This window comes from Cajanus cajan, chromosome 2 (genome assembly GCF_000230855.2).
Source record: "Cajanus cajan strain Asha chromosome 2, NIPB_CcT2T_4, whole genome shotgun sequence".
NCBI classification, from domain to species: Eukaryota; Viridiplantae; Streptophyta; class Magnoliopsida; order Fabales; family Fabaceae; genus Cajanus; species Cajanus cajan.
The window spans coordinates 44,912,648-44,934,623 of record NC_138518.1 but is presented as its reverse complement, the minus strand read 5'-3'; the positions used below and the strand labels follow the sequence as shown (position 1 = coordinate 44,934,623).

Genomic DNA, 21,976 nt, shown 5'->3' with positions numbered 1-21,976 from the left:
ACGTCATTTCCTTTAAAAACTTATCATGGATGAAAATGTACAAGTGAAAAGGTGATAAAAAAAATTGCAACTTAAAATTACAATAAAAGTTATCATGGGTGAAAATGTACAGGTGAAAAGGTGATAAAACAAAAATTTCAACTTAAAATTATAATTGTAAGCCCAAGATTATATAATACAAATGGAAAAGTTTTCAAAATTAAAAAAATATATGGAAACTAATATTTATGGATGTGGTGACGTAGAAGCTGACTGTTGTTGCTGAACAACCAAAATGGATGCTCTAGTCTCCGTATCTGGTGAAGCAAGCAAATCACCAATGACCCCCAACTCCGAATGTTCAGTCCAATTTTCCAACCCAGAAGTCTGAGAAGTTCTCAACTCATTGCGTCTCCCAACTATGATAAAATCAAAATTGTTTGCTAGTTCTTTGACGAAAAACATTGTCTCTGATGCATCATCTATAGTCCTCTCTTCATATGTCACATTTTCATGTTGTACATAAGTTCCACAAACCTTCCTTAACTCCTCATCATCAATCATTTGTTCCCAATCCGATGCATCACGGTCACGTGCTAGCAACCTATACACAAACAACCTATTTTCAACATTTTTGGCAAATCTCTTAGCCAAATACAAAGCTTCTATATCATCAGGTCCACCAAAGAAGATCAAAGCCACATTGTAACACGCAGAGACGTTGATGCCAGAAGGGCCACGGTTGACTAGAATCCCAATTGAGCAAGGTGCCCTTTCCAAAACCTTTGAATTCAGTGCCCTTATGTCGTCGTCTCGTGACTCTATAGAACCATCCCCTCCCCATTTCACGTGAAATGGAAGGATTATTAGGGCTGCGTTTTTGTCCAAAGCAAGGTTACAAACATCTTCATGCATTAGTGTCACTGGTGATATGGCTGTGTAGGTGTTGGCTGTGGCGGAACCAACATGGTCACGTTCGAAAAGGTCGAAGGTCACGATGAGTTCCCCGGAGTAGTTGTAGGATGATGATGAATCTACACTGTGCTGAAGCTTGTGTGCAATGAAAATAGGTGTGGACCTTCCAACTAGCTCCATGAGATGAACTATCTCAGCCACTAGTGTGTTCTCTGGTCTAGGGGCGCAAAGCTGGAGAACGTTCTTGATGTGATTCGTGTGACATGGCTTGTGGATGCATGCAACAACCCGAAGCTCGCAGTTCTCTTTCAAGCTCATGATGTTCCTTTCCTGATATCCTGCGTATTTCCTTGAAGGGTCATACAATGCCTTCACACCAAACCTAGAAGTTGTTCCTAGGATCAGCACCGAGACGATCATAACAGCTACTATTCGTTTACTTTGTGCCTGCAAGTGTCCCAAAAAGCCTATTGAAAAACGTTTTACTAACATAGCATTTGACTAAGATAAGGTAAGTGCAACACCATAGCTACCTATGTTGTTGTTCTCAAATCAAATCAGATGATACCTTTATCGAATCAGAATTGAAATTTTACTTTGATAATATGTGTAAATGCATAATTTATCCATACTTGAGTTAAGTATAAATGCATATTAATGAAATCACTAGAGTTAGTCTAGTAGTTGGATAAGCAAAAAATAAAATAGTTAAAAGTATGAAGATCTAGTTTCAATCTTTGGTATAATTATCTTTGTAATTTTTTCTATCTTAAAAAAAAAAATGCATGTTAATGAAGTAAAACAATGAATTTGAGAACCACACCAACAGTACTTATGGTATTGTATCTAAGTTTTGTTTAGTTCAATAGTTACCATTGCGTCGTAGACAATGGTATAGGAGCAGATATCAACAAGACCTTTGCAACTCATAATGAGAGCAAGGCAGAAGCCATCCCTGGAGGGCATTTTGCAGTAGCGGCAAATTCCCATGCACAAAATCAACTTAACCAAGTGGACCATAACGATGAAGCCGGTTGTGACGAGAAAGAGGGTGAGAGAGTCGCATTGAGTAAGATCCACCTTCATGATACAACATGTGACAAAAATTGAGGAGAGAAACGTGGAGAATAACTCAAGTTGGTTAACCAATTCGGACCCTAAAGGAGGACCTTCAGGGACAGCTAGGCCAAATATAACAGCTGCTGCGAAGAAGGGTTGTCTGAAAAACCGTGCAAAGTATCCCAATGCACAGACCACCATTATGATGATGCAGATATATACCTTCTTCACGGATCTACCTTCTGGGGTTCTCTTCACTACCCACATCATCGCTGGACGCCCAATCAGTGGAACAAAGATTAAGTAAGCAAGAAAAACCGCCACGTTTTCAATACGGTAACCTACTCCTTTGCTCTCGCTTATAATGGCAGTGCCAATTCCTGCCATGATTCCACCTGATGAAGGACCCACAAGTCACATATAAGCAAGAAGAGAAAATCAATTAAACAAAATTTAGCATGAATGAGAGAAATTCTATGTTACCAAGACCAATAGTTGCATGAGTTCTCATTTAACAAAGTCGTATAAATTGGAGAAAAATGCTAGTAGCTATACTCATTCTAACCATCTTTTGTTAGTATTCTATCTACTTTTAAAAAAGAAAAATTACAAGTTTTGGTACATCATACTACTAAATAGGGAGCACCCATTAAATGAAGACAAAATTTGTAATTTTTAATAAATTTTAGCTAAAGAAGTCTTAAAAAAGTATGATTAACATTTCTCTAAAGAGGAATTCACACAAATTTAATATTTTTAAAACGTGATTTAGACACAATATATTTCCACAAAACTTCATGTAATTTAAAATTTTATATTGGATATGTTCAATATTTAACATGAAAAGTTACATATGTTAAAAATCTTACACCAATTAGTAATATAGTCAAAATAGTTTATATAAATAAAAAACAATCTTTATTTTATAAACTAATTTTGTATGAATAAATTAAGTTCAATCTCATGTTCTTAACAATAGAATCCTTCAAAATTGATTGGCTTGTAGGTAAGAATTATCGTGTATTTTTTAATCATGATATTAATATGAATTATCTAATATCATCTGTCAAAGACTATAAGTGCATATAAAATAGGTACTCTCTTATCAAAATAGTCTATTTCACAACCAAAATCGATATTCAAATTCTGAAAAATTTAGTTAAGAGACACAAGTAATTACCACTATTATACTAACTAATATTGATTTTGTGTGTATATATATACACTATGTTAACCTTTTTCCTGCTAGACATGAGATTTCAAACAACTAGAAAGATTACTGAAAGTGCTTTTGGGTAATGAGTTTACCTGAGAGGTCGCTAACAAAAGTTGCGGAGAGTGCAAGGCGTCCGAGTTCAGAGTTGAGGATTCCGAGGTCGTTGAGCAAGACTGTAACAACAGCAAAGGAACAACCACTGCTAGAAATGAAGACGACGGGCAAGTTATAGACATCCTCTGAGAGGAGGCCATAGAAGGCTTGAAAGAAGATTTTCCGGAAGACATAGCCAACAAATATGGGAATGAAATAGGAGGAGAGTGCGAGGACCCAAGCCTTCTTCCCTGTTTTTGTGATCAAACTTAGGTCCATTTTCACTGAGTTTACGAAGAGGAAGAATGAGTACCCCATCGCTGAGACTGTGCTAAGGATGTCTGGACTCCCAAATGGGAACAACATCTGCTTGTACTTTTCCAATGGTCCTGTGGGAATTGATGGCCCTAGAAGAAAACCAGCCTGGAACAAATGCAAATTTGGCTTTAATTGGATAATAAACTTCACTTCATAGATATTCTTATATATCAATGCACACACTAATGTAAAATCTTGATAATGCTGTGATGCATATGTTTGTTTTCTTATATTTCAACATGGTAGTAACAAACTGGTTGGATGGTAAATACTTCGAACGTGTACGCAAAATTAAAAAATCTAACCTTTGTTCATCATAAAAATTTGACCTATTTTTTCAGTTTTAAAATACAAATTAAATTATATAAATAGAATAAAGTAGTTTGATTTAGTCTAACTAATAGGCCAATAAGTCAAGCTGCGTAAAGAAAAATACGACCTGTAAAAAAATCGAGTCAGGTGAGTCACTTATCACCTTTTGACAACTTTAAAGTTGCTAGCATGTAATAGTAGCTAAATTTTTAATAGTTAATTTATGACACATTAAATATGTTAAAAATTTAAAATATAAATAATTTTTAAATAGTTTTGATTTTAATATTTTTTTTTAAAAAAAGAATCACCATCATGTTTAGTGATGACATGGCATGCCACTAATCGATCAAGTTAAGATGAAATGTAAGATAACATGTCTATGAGCACATCAATAATTATTTTTCTTTTTTTGTTTGCACTAGAAATCTTTTCTGTTTAAGAGTGGAAAATTATTCTTTTAGAGACATAAACATTACAGAAGTGAGTTTTAATCCTCCAAATAATTTGTTTTACACGCACGTAATTAGAAATAAAAACTCCTAACAATATTATTAAAAAAAACTTGATTATTTCTTAATTATGTTGGACCTTATTACTTTATCATATCATTATTAAGGAGTGATCCATATAACTATTGAAAATTTAAAATGTATGAGAATCAAAACTAACACATTCAAGATAACTTATTTATAAGAATTCAAATTAAAATTCACCATATTTGTATCAAGTTAAAATATATTAAACCCATTCGAGACAACTTATTTACAGACACATTGGAAAAAGGGGGGAAATATGAAACCTCTTATAAGTACTATTTTTAAAAACTAAACGTTTTTTTTTTTTATCAAATTTTGAAACTGTCCAACTATAAAAAAAATGTGAAAATTTTCTTTAATTCAGACTATGCAAAGGGTTATTTTAATTTCCTTAAAAAGCACAACATTATCACATGTTATTACAGGGTTTATGCATGCAGAAAAGTGAAGACGTTCTCCATTTCGACATAATAACATTGCACAATCACAAAACTCAAACGAGGCTAGGAATTAATTAATGAGAAATTTTGAAACTATATATCAAAACTAAGAATAATGACCATATAGAAATTAAAAGACACATACCATTACTTGTGAAACGAAATAAGGGATCCCAATGCGCTTGAGAAAGAAATGAAAGCCCTGCGTGACGGCGAAAATGATAACTATTTGCAGCTCAAGCATGGTGAACGCAGATTTTGAAGGAATTGATCCAATGTGGTTATGACCAGACCATATACCATCAGAAATTATCGTCATTGGCTGATCAAGGCACACGTTGTAGACATCTTGTCTCATTTTAGGTATGTCATACATGAACGTGGCTGAAGAGAAGATTGTTCCGTTCGAATTCATCTTGGTCTCACCTATAGAAAGAGTTGAACAAGGCAACAAAAGTTGATGAAATAATTAATTACAATCGATGGAAAGAAAAGGAAGTGTAATAGATAGGAAGAGATCTAGAATTAGGGTTTTTATTACCAACTAGATACAGGGAAACACCATGGTACAACACATTTGCTTACGTGTGGCACACTAATTTGTTAGCTTCGCCATCTAGAAAAACAACTGGTCAACGCTTTTCTTCATGACAGATCATTTTTTTATATATATCCCTTTTGCTTGTTTGTTTCGGGTGTCATTTTTCTTTGCATCGGACTTTTTTTTAATTATGTTTTTAATTAGGAGTTTTTTTATATAAGCGTGTTAACGGGTGTTAAAATAAAATATTATTGCATGAAAAAATTGGTCGTTATATACAGTGAAATAAAATGAAAAGGGTTGATGATCATAAAATGGAAATGAAATTAAGAAATATTAATGTTAGTATTTATTTGTATTTTTGGGACTATGGCTATGCCCCTCTTATATATTATTAAAATTTTTAATATATTGTTTGAATTCTTTTTTTTTTTAATTTTTTTTTGGAAGTTTTCGATTAGATTTTCACTTCTAAGTTTACACGGACACTCATGTGACTAATTATATTTATTTTGTAATTGATTATCTCAGTGCAATATAATTTTGACTCAAAAACTTAACCAATTAAAATTTAAGTAATCAATTATGTTAGATGAATCATTTAGGCCAAAAAACACATTTTCTTATATATGTAATCAATTATTCCTTAATATAATTGATTGCAACATTGAGGATTATGTAATCGATTAACTCTTAATATAATCAATTATAACATTGAGTATTGATTTTTTTATATCCACTTTAGCACGATGTAATCGATTAAATTTGTATTTAATCGATTACAATAAAGAGTTTTACTCTTTCTAAGAAATATCAAACACAATGTAATTGATATTTTTAATCAATTACAACATATAGTGTTTACTCTCTTTTGAAAACTCTAAGCGTCTTTCTTCAATTTCATTATGTTCAATATTTTTCTTTTTTTAATTTTTTTTACGGTTTGGATTATTTTACTTATGAAAACTTGTTCTTCTTTTTAGTTATTTATGTTTAGTTGCTTGGTAGAAACCTTTTTATCTTTCCAACTTGCTTTACATGACTCTAGACACTTTGAAGCATAAATTCCTATTATATGGGTTTTTCATAACCCTTTGTACCAATATAATATATCTCTTATTATTTGCTGATAAAAAGTATATAAAATCCTAAATCAATCACATTGAGTTAATGTTTGACACTTTTGTGAAAAACCAACACATTCTTTCTTTGCATCTTCAAACACTTGTTTTTCTCTTCTTTCAAATGCAACATTCCACATATATAAATTAAGACATGCGCATTGAACAAAAAAAAATCCAACATGTTACTCACACTTGTACGCATTTGCCTACATAAAAGATTATGTAGTTGCTCACATATAGAGAGCCTCCAAACAACCATATAAAATACTTATGAAACCATACATATATCACATACAAACACATTACAAAAAAAAAGGATTTTACTCGCTAAATTACTTAAATCGGTAGCTATTTACTTTAGCGACCGAATTAGCGACCGATTTGAAGTAGTTGCAAAAACCCTGGTCGCAAAGTTGTTTAGCGACCGAAATACTGGTGGTCGCTAATTAGCGACCGAAAATTTCGGTCGCTAATTGGTGACTACGATTATGGTCGCAATAGTATATGGGGACCAAATTAGCGACCGAAAAAAGGTCGCTAAATCGGTCGCTAAATATATTATTTATTTTTAAATTTTTAAATAATTATTTTCCTTTCCGTCGCTAAGTCGGTCGCTAAATTTTATTATTTTAAAAAAATAATTTTTATTTTGGTCGCTAAATCGGTCACTAAGTGTATTTTTTTTTTTTTTTTAAAAAAATAATTTCTGATTCGGTCGCTAAATTTTATTATTTTAAATATATTTTCCAATTCGGTCGCTAAATTTTATTATAATAAAAAATTAATTTTTTTCAGTCGCTAAATCGATCGCTAAACATAATTTTATTTTAAAAAAAAATATAAAAAAAACTGATTTTTTTTTTCGCTAGGCTTACTTTATTTTTAGACATGATCGCTAATTTTATACCTTAAACACTATATATTTTATTTTCATTTTTATTTTGAACCTGTTTAACAATGAAACAATAACACTCATACCAAAATAAAAAATAAAACAAGTTCCTTTGCTACAAAAAAAATTGATCCATATTTTACTCCAAACAAAGATAAACATAAACTAAATTGCAAACCATTAAAAGAAATAATCTTCTAGTATGCAAGATGCACTCTTGAATTTAAAAGAAAAATAAAAAGGACAAGTATACAAACCACAATATTTTAACATATAAAAAGATGGTGCTTTACTGCATCAAAAACAATATTGATAAGTCTTGGTTTGTCAAGTTACAGATTCTTCCAATTTTAATGGGAAAGCTACTCTTCTATATATACCTCTCATAGATGACTAAACTAATAGCCTTAATTTTCATCTCCAGCATGATTGAATATCTAATTTCAAATATAGCCTCATATGAAAGCAAAGCATGAAACATAATCAATTTAACAATAACTAATTCTAAAATGCAAGTCAAAACCCAACACATTCATCCAGATTTATTTCAATATAAAGGATAACTGCCACCAATCATATACAAATACATGGACATATATGACCTTAAGCGTTACATGAGCACTCAACGCTTTAAACAACTTGGTAACAAAATGAGTAATTAAACATAGACCAAATGAATCCAAAACGAATAGCTAGTACAAAAATCAGCATGGTCATTAAAATCAGCATGCCACGCAAGTACAAAAACAAGTAAATATTTTCATCAGATGTAAAATTTTAGTTCCCAGCTTGCATCAATACCATGGTCATTAAAATTGTAATTAAGATTTCTATGGCAATCAATACATTTTGGTTTCACTATGCAAAGCAATAAACCAAGAGCTATCATTAATTAATAAAATAAATATTTAAATATAACCAAAGGGAAAATTATCAAATTAAGATTGAGTCACCCAAGACAAATAAGAAGGAAGTATAGCTTGGGCCATGAATATCACCATCATCCTCCAATGGCTGCCTACGAATATCACCATCATCCTCCCTGAGTTCAACCCGTATAAACAAATTCCTTTTCCTACAGATCCCTGAAACTTACGCCACCCTCTACGCGCCAATCATCAGTGTCAAGTTTTTCAGGCATTTTAGCAACACTTTCCTGGAACAACGCAAAGATACAACAAAATTCAAAATCACAGATTCACAAAAGCATGATCAAATTCCAAAATTTATTTGAAACAAAAAAGAAACGATACTCAGGATCAAATGAATCTCAATCTGTTAACTCCATTACAAAGCTGGAAAAGGGTAATGAAGTTTAGACTAAATTACATGCAATAAAAATGAGTCTATAAGTAAAATGAAACGAATTTAAACACCTACCCTCCAATCAAATCCCAAAAAGACTTGAGCTTGATCAATCTCTGTGCTCTTGAGCAGGAAATTTGATTATTTATAACTATTTTAAAATGTACAAAAAAAAAAACAAACAAAGTGATGACAAGTGACTAGCCTTTTTCATTATCAAACTTAAAAAATGTTTTTCTCAAGTATTCTTCCCAATGAAACACACATGCTGAAAAGAAAATTCTCATTTCTCACAAACAATAACCTTAAAGGAAGACGAAGACAAACAAACAAACACAGAAACGCACTTTAAAAAGTTAAAGTCAAATTTGAATAGAAACTAAAGATGCTGTGGTGTGAGAAAATAAAGCCATGAACTTCAGAAGAACTTACTTAGTAATATGGGATGTTCCATGGAGTACTTAAGTGGCTTGGTCTCTCCCACCTTGAAAGGTAGATATCAAGAGAAGGTTCCCCAAATGCTTGGGTGCTTATTACAACTTATTACAAATACAAAAATTAATATGATTTCTTTTTGTACATGACATAAATCAAGAGGTGAAAATATCAGCTATAGTATGCGTCTAATTGCAGCAAAATCGGCTCAAAATTAACAGGTAATGGAGAAAAATACTACCTAGAAGTAATGCAATGATTAAAGTGCACAACTGAACCATGTTTGCATAGTTAATTTATTCTTAAATATTTACAATTTTGAAATTCTACAGACATGTTTCAAGAGTAAAAGGTCTTCTTCAATATATTCTAAGTGAAACATCTTTGTACAGGACTATAATTGGTTTAAAGCTACATGCATTTCTGTCCTCTTTTCTTAATCATTCAGTTAAAAAATCAAGTACAAGAAAATAAACAAATTGGCTTATGATTGTACCAAGTATATTAAATTGCAAAGAAAAAAGTCAATGATAAAAAAGAATAAGCAAAGACAAAAATAAAATAAACTTTTTTTAATTTTTTCAAAAAGCAAAACGTGCATGCCAGTGGGAGACTTACCAATGAGTGCAAGGAGTTCAAGTGTTCACATTAACATTTGTTCGAAGACTTGTGTGAGTCATACGAGTATGAGTCCAAAACTTAATTCAATATTTTGACCATGACTATAGATTCACAAATAAGAATAAATAATCAAATTTGATTTGATTATTGAGTACATTTTCAATTGTAGACTTAACTCTGTTCTGTTGTTTTGAATAAATATAAATACTTGTTAACAAAGCATTTATTCAATTTAATTTTGATATAATTGAATTACATGTCAAATTGACAACAGTAATTGACAAAAATTGGTAAGATAAACTGTTTGCTGTAATCGAAAGTGAAACTTAAAAATGCAAATTGAAATTAAATGATAAAATGAAAATAAATCATATACTCGTAAATGTAAATGAACTTTGAAAAGTAACTGTAAAAATCTAAAGAAAAGCAATCAAATTTCAGGCCATTTCAATGATAAAACCGTAATCAAGTTTTGGAGGCTAAACTTATCTAAAAAACTTACTGACCTTACCTAATACCCAATTCAATAAATCAATGATAAAAATCATAAAAATCATATCTCTTTAATTTTCACTATTAAATATAATAAATTATTCACTATTAATAATAAAGACATACTCTATTCTCTTTAATTTATTTTTATTTAAAAATACCCATGCAATGCACAGAAAACTTGCTTCTGTAAGTAGAAAGATTTCTTCTCGGTATTGGAAATTTATTCTTTCTCCTAGAACACAGTTCAATAATTAGAACACAGCCAGAGATAGCAGAATGAAGCTTTCATAAAAAATAAATCAAGACTAATATAATCTTTCTAAAGTTAAAAGCTATATCCTCTCTGTAAATATAACAAAGCTTATGACAGATTATAATGCAAATAGAAGGTAGGAAACTAATAATCACCTGACTGCTCTGAATGATCATTAAAATCTGAGCAAAGTAGCATGTTCTACATTTTCACATGGTGCATTAAGTCAAAATAGAGATAAACAGCAATTGTATCAGGATTTCAAAACATAAAACTAGAATATGGGCCTGTTTGGATAAACCTGGGTGAAGGGGAAGGTCTGCTGAACAGGGACAGGGTCAACCTGGGTGATGTTGGAAAGGTCATTGATTTCCAGGAAGTGGAGCATGTCAAGGGTCTCCTTGTCGACCTCGATGTGGTCGGTGTTGATGGCAGAAACCTCGGGAACAAAGTCCATGCGGTGCTCGCGCTCCTCCTCCTGGAGCTTGAGGGAGATGCCGTGAACGGGACTTTGTTGCCGTTCATCTCCACCACCATCCACACCACTGGCAGCGGCACTTTGTTGCTGGAAAACCAAGTCCTCGGGGGGTTTGGGTTCCTCGACCTTCCTGGAGTGCTTGCGGGCCGAGGCGGGCTGGAGCGGCTGGTCGGGACGGTTCTTGGTGGCTCGCGTCCGGCCCAAGAAGGCGGCGCAGATCTCGGACTGGGCCTTCATGGCGAAGGAGAACTCATGCTTGAGGCTGCAGTGAACCCTAGAGAGCAAGACGAACTAGTTGGAATAGGTGCCTTTGGCCATTGATTTGACGAAATCACCGGAAGGTTGGAGAAGGGAGGGTCGAGGGTTAGGGTTTGCGGAGGGTGGAAGATTGGAGATTTGGGGAAAAGACGAGTTTGGTTGAAGACGAGAGAAAGGGAAAAGTGTTGAGAGGGCGCTAAAGGCACTGTGTTAGCGCGCGGAGAATACAAATTTTAAAAATTAAGAAAATTAATGAAGTGTATAAATTTTAGATTTTATATCAAATATTCTTAATCATATTTATTTGAAATAGAGTAAATAGAGTTTTTTTTATTAAAAGAATCAAATAAAGTTTATTTAATTAGATTTGCCTATATTTTAGTAAAACAAAATTAAGTATTTTTCTTTTTACCTATTTGTATGTTTAAAGGGAATAAATAATTATGTATAGTAATCCAATATTAAATCAAAAGATAATAAAAATTATAACTAAAATCATAATAAATATTATGATATTAAATTTAGTAAATAATAAAATTAATTAAATATTTGTATTTAAAAAATTGTTATAGATTTTAGATATATATTTTAAAGTTTTTATTTTATTAAATTAATTAAAAATTAATTATATTTTATCATTTTTAATAAAGTAAGTGAATGATAATTAAATATTATAATTATTTTAAAATAATTTAAAATAAAAAGATAATAAAATATGTTAACTTATGTTTCAAATAAAATGCTTTAAAATATTATAATCAAAAGAAATTTAATATTAAATCGAAAGATTATAAAAATTATAACTAAAATCATAATAAATATTTTGATATTAAATTTATTATATCTTAAAATTAATTAAATATTTGTATCAAATAAATTGATACATATTTTAGATTTTATTTACTATGTTTTATAATCAAAAGAAATCCAATATTAAATCAAAAGATTATAAAAAGTTATAACTAAATTATAATAAATATTCTGATACTAGATTTTTAAAATATATTTTAATTAAAAATATATTTTTGGTATATGATGGTTAAAAGTATTTTTTTATAAATAATTATATTAAAAATAAATTTTAAAATCTTATAATGGTGTTTTTTAATGATGTTAACTTAAATATTCCCAAGATTTTAGAATAAATTAAAATGAAAAGATAATAAAATATGTTAATCTGTGTTGGGATTTTATTTCAACATGAAACTTTAAAATAAATGTGCGAATAAAAAAAACTTCGTCAAAACGGTCATATATTCTGTTTGATAGAGAAAAAAGTAAGGAAACACATTGTGATGTATTAAAAACTAATAAAAAAGAACAAGTAGGTGGTTTGTCCAATTAGTTATGGGGAAGACTTAAGATTTTCTTCACGTAAGTATGTGTGTGGATTCGAGCTCTACTGTCAGTAATTTTAGCCTTTTTAAACAAAGGAGGTGTTATTGTAATAAAAAGGAGGTGTATATATCATAAGTTAAATACTATGAACATCTTCGAGTAAATTAAAATCAAAAGATAATAATTTTTTTAAATTACTAAAAAATATTTCATTTTTTAATTGTTTCACAAATTCTTACTAATTTTTGTATAAATCAATTGTTTTTAAACAATGAAACTAACATGATTATATTAATTGAATTGAATGATTAAGTCTAACTTTTAAAATAATAATTGAAATAAAATAAGATTCAAGAAAATAATTTCAAAATATATTAAGTAAATAATTTTTATATATAATAAAATTAAAGAGAAGGATTAAAATAATCAATGAAATTGATGTAATGTTCATTTATAAATATTTAAATAAATTATAAGTAGCAAGGTATTATTTAATTGATGTTTAAAATAAAATATTTTATAATATCTGAATGAATTGATTTTTAAGATAAACTATTATATACATATTTAATTAATATAATTTTAATATATATATATATATGTGTATATTAGATATATTTTAAATATATATTTTTATATTAAAAATTATTTTATCATTAAATAAAATAAAAATATTTCAAAATATGGCTGTTGTTGAATCAGTTTCTCATGGTGGGATCATATTCATATATAATAATAGAATCATGTCTCCTTAAAGAAACAATATCTACCTCAAAGTAGTACGAGCATAATTGAAAATAGATGGTATAACGTATTCTAAATAATTGATCTCATGTGTTATTAGTTTATATATTTATATATACATTTTTTTATTTTATAATTTTTATTTATTAAACTAATGGAACATTAATTATATTTTATCAATTTTAGATTTGTTTGATAAATTTTTATTAATCCTTATATAAGCCAATTATTTTTAATTTGATCGAACTAGCATGTTTATATCAATTGAACTAGATGTCTAAGTCAATTTTAAAAATAATAATTAAAATAAAATAAGATTTATGAAAACAAGTTTATTTACCTTAACAAAATTGGAAAGAACAATAAATTATGTATTTTCATATTATCTAATAATATAATAAAACATTAAGCATGATAAAAGAGAAATAAATTTCTCAAGAGAAAAATAAATAAATTTTCTAGATAAACTATTATTTAAATTAGTCTAATTTTTTTTAAAAAAATATTAAATTAAAAAGATTATTATTTAATTTTCTTTTATAGCATTATGTTTCTCACTTTTTAATACATCATGATATATTAATTGTCCCTTTTAAATTATATATTTTTTATTATTTTAAAAAAATAATTTTTTTGGGAGGATAATGATTTTTATTTCTTATCATTAATATTTTTATCATTATAAAAATAATATTATATATTTTTATATTTGTTTTCAATTAAAAGAAAAATATTTTTGAATTTTTTAAAAAAATTTTATTTAGCGACCGATTTTAATTTGGTCGCTAAAATTATTATAAATAATAATTTTTTTATTTTTTTAGCGACCGATTTGAATTTGATCGCTAAAATTATTATAAATAATAATTTTTTTTTATTTTCTTAGCGACTGATTTTAATTTAGTAGCTAAAGTTATTTTAAATAATAATATTTTTTATTTTTTTAGCGACCAAATTAAAATCGGTCGCTAAAAAGATAAAAAAATATTATTATTTATAATAATTTTAGCGACCAAATCAAAATCGGTCGCTAAAGTTATTATAAATCATAATATTTTTTTATTTTTTTAGCGATCGATTTTAATTTGGTCGCTAAAATTATTATAAATAATATTTTTATTATTATTTTAGCGACCAAATTCAAATCGGTCGCTAAAAAATATTATTATTTAAAATAATTTAGTGACCAAGTTAAAATCGGTCGCTAAAGTTATTATAAATAATAATATATTTTTATTTTTTTAGCGACCGATTTTAATTTGGTCGCTAAATGTATTATAAATAATAATTTTTTTATTATTTTAGCGACCAAATTCAAATCGGTCGCTAAAAAAATAAAAAATATTATTATTTATAATAATTTAGCGACCAAATTAAAATCGGTCGCTAAAGTTATTATAAATAATAATATTTTTTTATTTTTTTAGCGACCGATTTTAATTTGGTCGCTAAAATTATTATAAATAATATTTTTTTTATTTTTTAGCCACCGATTTATAATTTGGTCGCTAAAATTATTATAAATAACAATATTTTATTCTTTTAGCAACCGAAACTGTTCCGTCGCTATTTTAACCAATAATTATTATTTTAGCAACCAATTTAGCGACCGTTTATTGGCCACTAAAAAAATCGGTCGCTAAATAAAATTTGCAACTAAATTAGATTTGGTCGCTAATTATGTCGCTATTAGCGACGGAAAAAAATCGGTCGCTAATTTCGGTGGCTAAATTGACTTTTTTTTTGTAGTGACATATGCTATATGAATCATGCTTTCTATAAAGGAAAAACAACCTTAGAGAGATTTGGCTTACATGTGACCAGTGCTCTCATATTACTATTAGAGTGAGCCGAACAACTCTTTTCCCACAAATTATCACATACCAAGAACCACATTAAGGTTTTAGTTTTTTTTTTTTTTTTACCTTTAAAGCATTTTTTTATAAGAATTTTCATTGGATAATCTTTATTTGGGTAAAAGAGTAACAATCCTTTTATCACCAAGCACCAAAACCATAGTGTCTCTACTTGTCCACACAAGCAATGATGTAGCACGGATTAGTGTTTGCCACGAGGTGTACAGGAACATTAGTTTTGTGAGATGGTGGTGCAAAGTTCTAAGAAACACTCTTTGTTTCTCTTAGATAGATATACATATGCAAGATTAGCTAGCTTTGACTATTTATTAATAGACTATTGTTGACCAAATGTTCTATTTATTTGGTTTGTACAATACAAGTTCAATATCTTGTTCATTTAATTAAATTATATTTAATTAAATTTGTTTTCAATTAATTAAATCATATTTAATTAATTGACTTTAGATCATATTTAATTTAATGACTTTTTTTCAAACATTTACTCCATGTATGTGACTCTTTAACACCCAGTTTTTTTTAAAAAGATGGCATTTTCGTAATTATTGATGGCATTTTCGTAATTTTAATAAAGGAACAAGGGTATTTCTGGGTGTCGGAAAGGGCCGTTCCAAATGCAGAACGGGCCGTTCCAAAAGAAAGAATATGCTTGTTTTTAAAGACCTAGAACGGGCCTGGAACGGGCCGTTCTGGTATGGAGAACGGGCCGTTCTGGAAGCAGTACAGGTCGTTCTGCTGAGATTGAGAACGGGCCGTTCTGGTTTCAGAACGGGCCGTTCTGCTTTTTTGGAACGGACGTTTCGATTTTGGAACGGGCCGTTCCAGTTGAAAAATTTGCCCATGTTTGAAGGATCCGGAACAGGCCGTTCCGAAATCAGTACGGGCCGTTCCGGGTGCGTCAGATTGCCTATAAATAGGGCCAAGGGGGGTGAAAATTTTATACTGAGCAAGAAGTGATAATCTTAGAGAGAGAAAGAGGAGAGAGAGAGAGAGAGAGAGAGAGAGAGAGAGAAAGAAAGAAAGAAAGAAAGAAAGAAAGAGAGGGAAGAAAGAGAGAATCCAGAGGAGGAGGTCCTGCCCAAGTTTCAGCTCCTGCTTATCCAGGTAAGGGGGGAGTGAGAACCTCGCTCGGGGGTGTGGGGATAATTGTTGGATAGTTGTTTGTCGGATTGGCCCCCAATCCCTTGCCGTTGTTCTGTCTGATTTTCTATTTACTCTATTTTGCTCTTTGTTGAAGGTGCCGTTGTTCTGTCTGATTTTCTATTTACTCTACTTTGCTCTTTATTGAAGGTGTCGCTGTTCTGTTTGATTTTCTATTTACTCTACTTTGCTCTTTGTTGAAGTTGTCGTTGTTCTGTTTGATTTTCTATTTACTCTACCTTTTTCTTTGTTGAAGTAATAAATGAATATGAAATTAATGTTAATAATAAATGAGTTTTAATATGAATAAGAATGCTCTCTGGATCTCTGTGAATACCTATGCGGACCTTATGAGGAGTATTTATGACATGACCATGGAAATATGAACAAATGACATGAGACCCAAGAATGGACTATGAGACCTAAAAATGGACTATTGAGACAAGCTGTGATAATAAGAATATGAAAAATAATGACATGATATACTTGATGAAACCTTTTACTAAGTTAAATGTTGAGTTCATGAAATAATGAATATATGTCATGCATCATATGCATATATTACTCCAGGTGTGCCGCTGAGGCCGTATACCAACGATGCTAACGAGGTGTACCTTTGGGTCACCAGTGATGATATGTGAAACTTCCTTATGGCGCCACATGCATGCATTTATGAGTCGAGTTCATGACATCATTGCATGGTAAATGAGTATATATGTGATATTGATGATGTATGTGTATTGTTTATATGTGACTTATATTTGTTGTGTGTGTGTGGGTGCTATCTAACCTTTATTTCTGCACCTGAAACTGAGTGAGATGTTTCTCACTCCCTTGTTGTTCTTGTATATGTTTAAATTATGATGCAGGCGATCAACGTCATGAGGATGTGGTTGATGAGGCTTAAGGCTTCAGTTGGGCATGCTCTGATAGGATGTGACATCGGGGCATAGTTAGCTTAGTTTAATATGTTATTATTTTAATGACTTTAGTTTCTCTTCTTTTGTAATTTCTAACGATGAGACAACGTAGATAAAGTTTATAATTCAAGGAAAATGTATGTTAAGAATTTTAATTTAAACGTTCTTGATAAAAGACCAAGATGTACATTTTTGTTATATTTTTATGATTTGGGAGTATAAATTAATCCCTAACCAGGAGGCACTGCCACCTTTACTGGAGTTAATTTATATTTCCTTTATTATTATTTGTATATATATGATTTCTTGTTTTTCACGAAATTGTATTGAAAATCTTAATTTCTTTTCTTTTATAATTTTTACACTGGAGTTATGATTTATGAGTTACGAATGTGAATCTTCTACCTTGTTATATTTGAAATATTTGTCAACTATGAAAGATTTTATTTACCCAACAAAAAGAAAAGAAATATTTTATTGTTACATTTGTTGTATATTAATAATGGAGTAGAGGGTGTCACATTTAGTGGTATCAGAGCAGGTCGATCTAATCGACCGTGAGTTATGTACTTATCATGATTTTGTTGTGTACTCTTACAGTGTTTTGTTTGTTGTATACTTTGATGATGCTTTTCTTTGATAATGATGAAGATAATGTTCTCCTTGTGCTGATATTGTAGAGTTTGATATTGTTAAGTTATTTTGTAATTAGAGGAATGATAGTCATGATAGTGTTAGCTAATCCCATTATGACCGCTCTTCTTCATTCTTATGATTGCTTATTTGTTTGATACTTCTTGCTTATGTAAGAAGTAGTGGCTGAGTGGTATCACTTGTGTTGCAAGCATATGTGCGAGTAGTAGACGAGATATTATGCTAATATTGTAAGAACTATTGAGGCCTTAGATTTGGGTAAGACATTGATTTTTCAAGTGTATTAAGAGTTTACGATTGGTGAAATTTTTGAAAGCTATAGTTGTAGCGATTGAATCCAAGGATGATGTATTGGAATTTTGGTATTATTAAGGAGAGATTGAAGTGTTGATGATTTCTAAAGTTTGATGGTTGCATGTGAATTTTATTTTCTAAGCCTTTTGTACTGAATATGTGCGTTGTTTGGTTTGTAGTGGGAAACTTTGATACGAATTTGAGGTGGAAAGGAGTAAGTTTGGAAGGATTGAGGTATTTTGTGGCCTAGATGTTGATGCGTTATTGTGTAAGGGATGTTTGTACTCCAGTTATAGCTACTTTGGTGATCAAAGGTCTAGTTGTAAGCGTTGAATATATCTGTGGTGATTTTTGAATTTTTAGCTAAGAAGATGATCTTTTTAAAATCTCATGTCTCACTAAGAGTTGTAGCTTATTCACTTAGTGATAGGTTGAGATCACGTGGATGAGTAGAACTCTCTATGTGTCGTTTTCTTTGATAGTTGTTGAAAAGAGAAGTTAGGCTGTATAATAATGTTTTTGGGTTAGTAGGCAATGCAAGGATAAGAATTGACTTTGTTAAAATGTTTTGAGGTGTTTTCGTGTAAATTGAGAGGTTGTTTAAGGTTATATGATGCTATGTGGTAAAGGTTGTTCATGTACATGCTTATGGATGGTATATATGAAGGTTTAAAGTAGGTATTCTAATATGATTTAATATGCATGTATGTTGATATGTGGATAGATGACCTTAGGGATCAAATGGTGAATGTTGTATGGTTAGTGAGATTGATCTTAGGGTGTGATATGATCATATTGTAGTTGAAAGTGAAGATATATTCAAGACGGTTGTATGTTAAGTTATCTAAGTATTACTATTTTATTTTATTTTATTATTATTCTTTTATTATATGAGATAAGTTTTCTAGTCCCTATAAATTTCAGTTAAGGTAAACATGAATCTGTCTTAAGTAGAAGTTGTGTTTAAGTGGAGAGATATTTAAGCAAGTTAGAGAGGATAAAAGTTTTATGAGGTTATCTTATTATTATTATTGGCGATTTATTGAAGGAATTTTTAAGATAGCATTGCCCTTAACTACATTTATTAGGAGGAGTATTGCCTTTATGTGTGATAGTAAGTATGAGAGTAGTTTCAACTCTTAAAGGCAAGAATGAATAGTGTTAATATTATTGGATTTTAGTAAGCCTTTTGTGTATATAGTAATACTTATAAGATGAATTTGGATGCATTGTAGATGTAAGAGGAAAGGTAGTGGCTTATGATTCTAGGCAATTAAAAATGTATGAGAGGAATTACCGTACCCATGACCTTGAGTTAGCGGTTTTAATATTTGGAGACATTACCTATATGATTCTAAGCTTAAGATATTTAGTGATCATAAGAGCTTTAAATATCTATTGACCAAAAGAGATAGTTGGAATTCCTTAAGAAATAAGATTTTGATCTTATTGGTTATTTGGCCAAAGCCATTATGGTAACCGATGTTTTGAATATGAAACCTTTATATTTATCTTCCTTTATGATTAGAGAAATGGATCTTTGGACTCAAATTAGGAATTTAAGTTTGACTTATGAGAATACTCCTAGTAGTGTGAAACTAGTAACAATTGGATCCTTGAAAGAAATTGGAAAAGCACAATTAGTTGATTCATTTTTGGTGATAAGATATGAGACTATAGGATAAGGTGATGGATAAGAGTTTGACTTGGAGGTAGATGGAATGGTGAAATTAGAGATCTGGTATGTGTACCTAGTGAACTTATGCTTAAGTGTTTGATCTTTGGAAAGGTTGTGGAAAGGCTCACAAAAGTTAAACCAATATTGTGACAGATGCCTTGATTATGATGATCACTGATATATTATTTTTGATTATTTAAGGATTGGATTTGATTGAAGAATTTAGAGACTTATGCTGGATGTGTAAGATTACCCTTAGGAGCATTGAATTGATTATGATTGAAAATAATTAGTGAATTAGTGATGAGATTAAAGAAGCTCAGGGGTTAGAGCCTTTCCTAGTAAACCAAGTGGAAAAGATTAGTAGGAGTATGAGTAACCTTTTCTAAATAGAAATTGATGTTGTTTTGAGAATAAATTTGGATGCTTAGTAATCTTGAATTAAGAAAGATGATTTTAGAGAAAGGACATAAGAATACTCTTTTATTTAGGAGCTACTAAGACGTATCAGAGTAGCGCAGCGGAAGTGTAGTGACCTAAGGTGAAGAGAAAAGAAATCATATACTCGTGTTTAGTATGCAAGAAGTCTTTAGAAATTTTGTAGCATTTAGACTTCTCATTTTGGAAGTGAGATGGTGAATGGATAGACTTTAATTGTAGGTTTGTCTGAGACGTTTAAGAGATTGATTATAATTGTGTTTTAGTGGATAGGCTTACCAGATTTGCTTGTCTTATCCTTAGAAATCCTTGGATGAAATTGATAGAGTTGTATATCGATAAGATAGTGAAGTTGCATAAGAATTAGAAGTTAAGAAGCGGAGAGTCTTCCATTACAAAAATTTCGGGGACGAAATTTCTAAAAGGAGGGGAGAATTGTAACACCCAGTTTTTTTTAAAAAGATGGCATTTTCGTAATTATTGATGGCATTTTCGTAATTTTAATAAAGGAACAAGGGTATTTCTGGGTGTCGGAACGGGCCGTTCCAAATGCAGAACGGGCCGTTCCAAAAGAAAGAATATGCTTGTTTTTAAAGACCCAGAACGGGCCTGGAACGGGCCGTTCTGGTATGGAGAACGGGCCGTTCTGGAAGCAGTACGGGCCGTTCTGTTGAGATTGAGAACGGGTCGTTCTGGTTTCAGAACGGGCCGTTCTGCTTTTTGGGAACGGGCGTTCCGATTTTGGAACGGGCCGTTCCAGTTGAAAAATTTGCCCATGTTTGAAGGATCCGGAACGGGCCGTTCCGAAATCAGTACGGGCCGTTCCGGGTGCGTCAGATTGCCTATAAATAGGGCCAAGGGGGGTGAAAATTTTATACTAAGCAAGAAGTGATAATCTTAGAGAGAGAAAGAGGAGAGCGAGAGAGAGAGAGAGAGAGAGAGAGAAGAAAGAAAGAAAGAAAGAAAGAAAGAAAGAAAGAAAGAAAGAAAGAAAGAAAGAAAGAAAGAAAGAAAGGGAAGAAAGAGAGAATCCAGAGGAGGAGGTCCTGCCCAAGTTCCAGCTCCTGCTTATCCAGGTAAGGGGGGAGTGAGAACCTCGCTCGGGGGTGTGGGGATAATTGTTGGATAGTTGTTTGTCGGATTGGCCCCCAATCCCTTGCCGTTGTTCTGTCTGATTTTCTATTTACTCTACTTTGCTCTTTGTTGAAGGTGCCGTTGTTCTGTCTGATTTTCTATTTACTCTACTTTGCTCTTTATTGAAGGTGTCGCTGTTTTGTTTGATTTTCTATTTACTCTACTTTGCTCTTTGTTGAAGTTGTCGTTGTTCTGTTTGATTTTCTATTTACTCTACCTTTTTCTTTGTTGAAGTAATAAATGAATATGAAATTAATGTTAATAATAAATGAGTTTTAATATGAATAAGAATGCTCTCTGGATCTCTGTGAATACCTATGCGGACCTTATGAGGAGTATTTATGACATGACCATGGAAATATGGACAAATGACATGAGACCCAAGAATGGACTATGAGACCTAAAAATGGACTATTGAGACAAGCTGTGATAATAAGAATATGAAAAATAATGACATGATATACTTGATGAAACCTTTTACTAAGT

The 21,976-nt window shown here is 30.8% G+C and overlaps 2 protein-coding genes across 7 annotated transcripts; both read right to left on the bottom strand.

The window, feature by feature from the left end:
- Nucleotides 1–225: 225 nt before the first annotated feature.
- Nucleotides 226–5,286, bottom strand: LOC109816201 (cation/H(+) antiporter 4). The gene is made up of 4 exons (XM_020381102.2): nt 5,017–5,286; nt 3,262–3,685; nt 1,768–2,348; nt 226–1,341 (listed from the first exon to the last, which is right to left on the bottom strand). Exons 1-4 carry the CDS (start codon nt 5,284–5,286, stop codon nt 226–228), a joined length of 2,391 nt encoding a protein of 796 aa, XP_020236691.2.
- A 3,013-nt stretch (nt 5,287–8,299) lies between these two features.
- LOC145954281 (uncharacterized) lies at nt 8,300–11,508 on the bottom strand. Of its 6 annotated transcripts, none has more exons than XR_014431476.1 (5): nt 10,839–11,508; nt 10,693–10,738; nt 9,166–9,272; nt 8,809–8,884; nt 8,300–8,584 (listed from the first exon to the last, which is right to left on the bottom strand). XR_014431476.1 is itself a non-coding variant. In XM_083068261.1 (4 exons), the coding sequence occupies exons 1-4, from the start codon at nt 11,250–11,252 to the stop codon at nt 8,533–8,535; spliced, it is 588 nt and encodes a 195-aa protein (XP_082924387.1). In that variant the 5' UTR covers nt 11,253–11,508; the 3' UTR covers nt 8,300–8,532. The 6 variants fall into 6 exon arrangements, 4 of the variants coding, with proteins under 4 accessions (XP_082924387.1, XP_082924388.1, XP_082924389.1 ...); XR_014431477.1 differs by having other exon boundaries at nt 9,166–9,217; nt 10,839–11,507; XM_083068261.1 differs by lacking the exon at nt 9,166–9,272.
- Between the last annotated feature and the right edge of the window lie 10,468 nt (nt 11,509–21,976).

Coding starts and splice junctions, on each gene's coding strand:
- LOC109816201 (XM_020381102.2), bottom strand. CDS start 5,286: ATGAATTCGAACGGAACAATCTTCTCTTCAGCCACGTTCATGTATGAC. Junction 3,686..5,016: donor ATTTCGTTTCACAAGTAATG/GTATGTGTCTTT, acceptor CATTTGTTCCAG/GCTGGTTTTCTTCTAGGGCC. Junction 1,342..1,767: donor CCATTGTCTACGACGCAATG/GTAACTATTGAA, acceptor GGACACTTGCAG/GCACAAAGTAAACGAATAGT.
- LOC145954281 (XM_083068261.1), bottom strand. CDS start 11,252: ATGAAGGCCCAGTCCGAGATCTGCGCCGCCTTCTTGGGCCGGACGCGA. Junction 8,885..10,692: donor TGATCATTCAGAGCAGTCAG/GTGATTATTAGT, acceptor ATTTTAAAATAG/TTATAAATAATCAAATTTCC. Junction 8,585..8,808: donor TTTTGGGATTTGATTGGAGG/GTAGGTGTTTAA, acceptor GCGTTGTTCCAG/GAAAGTGTTGCTAAAATGCC.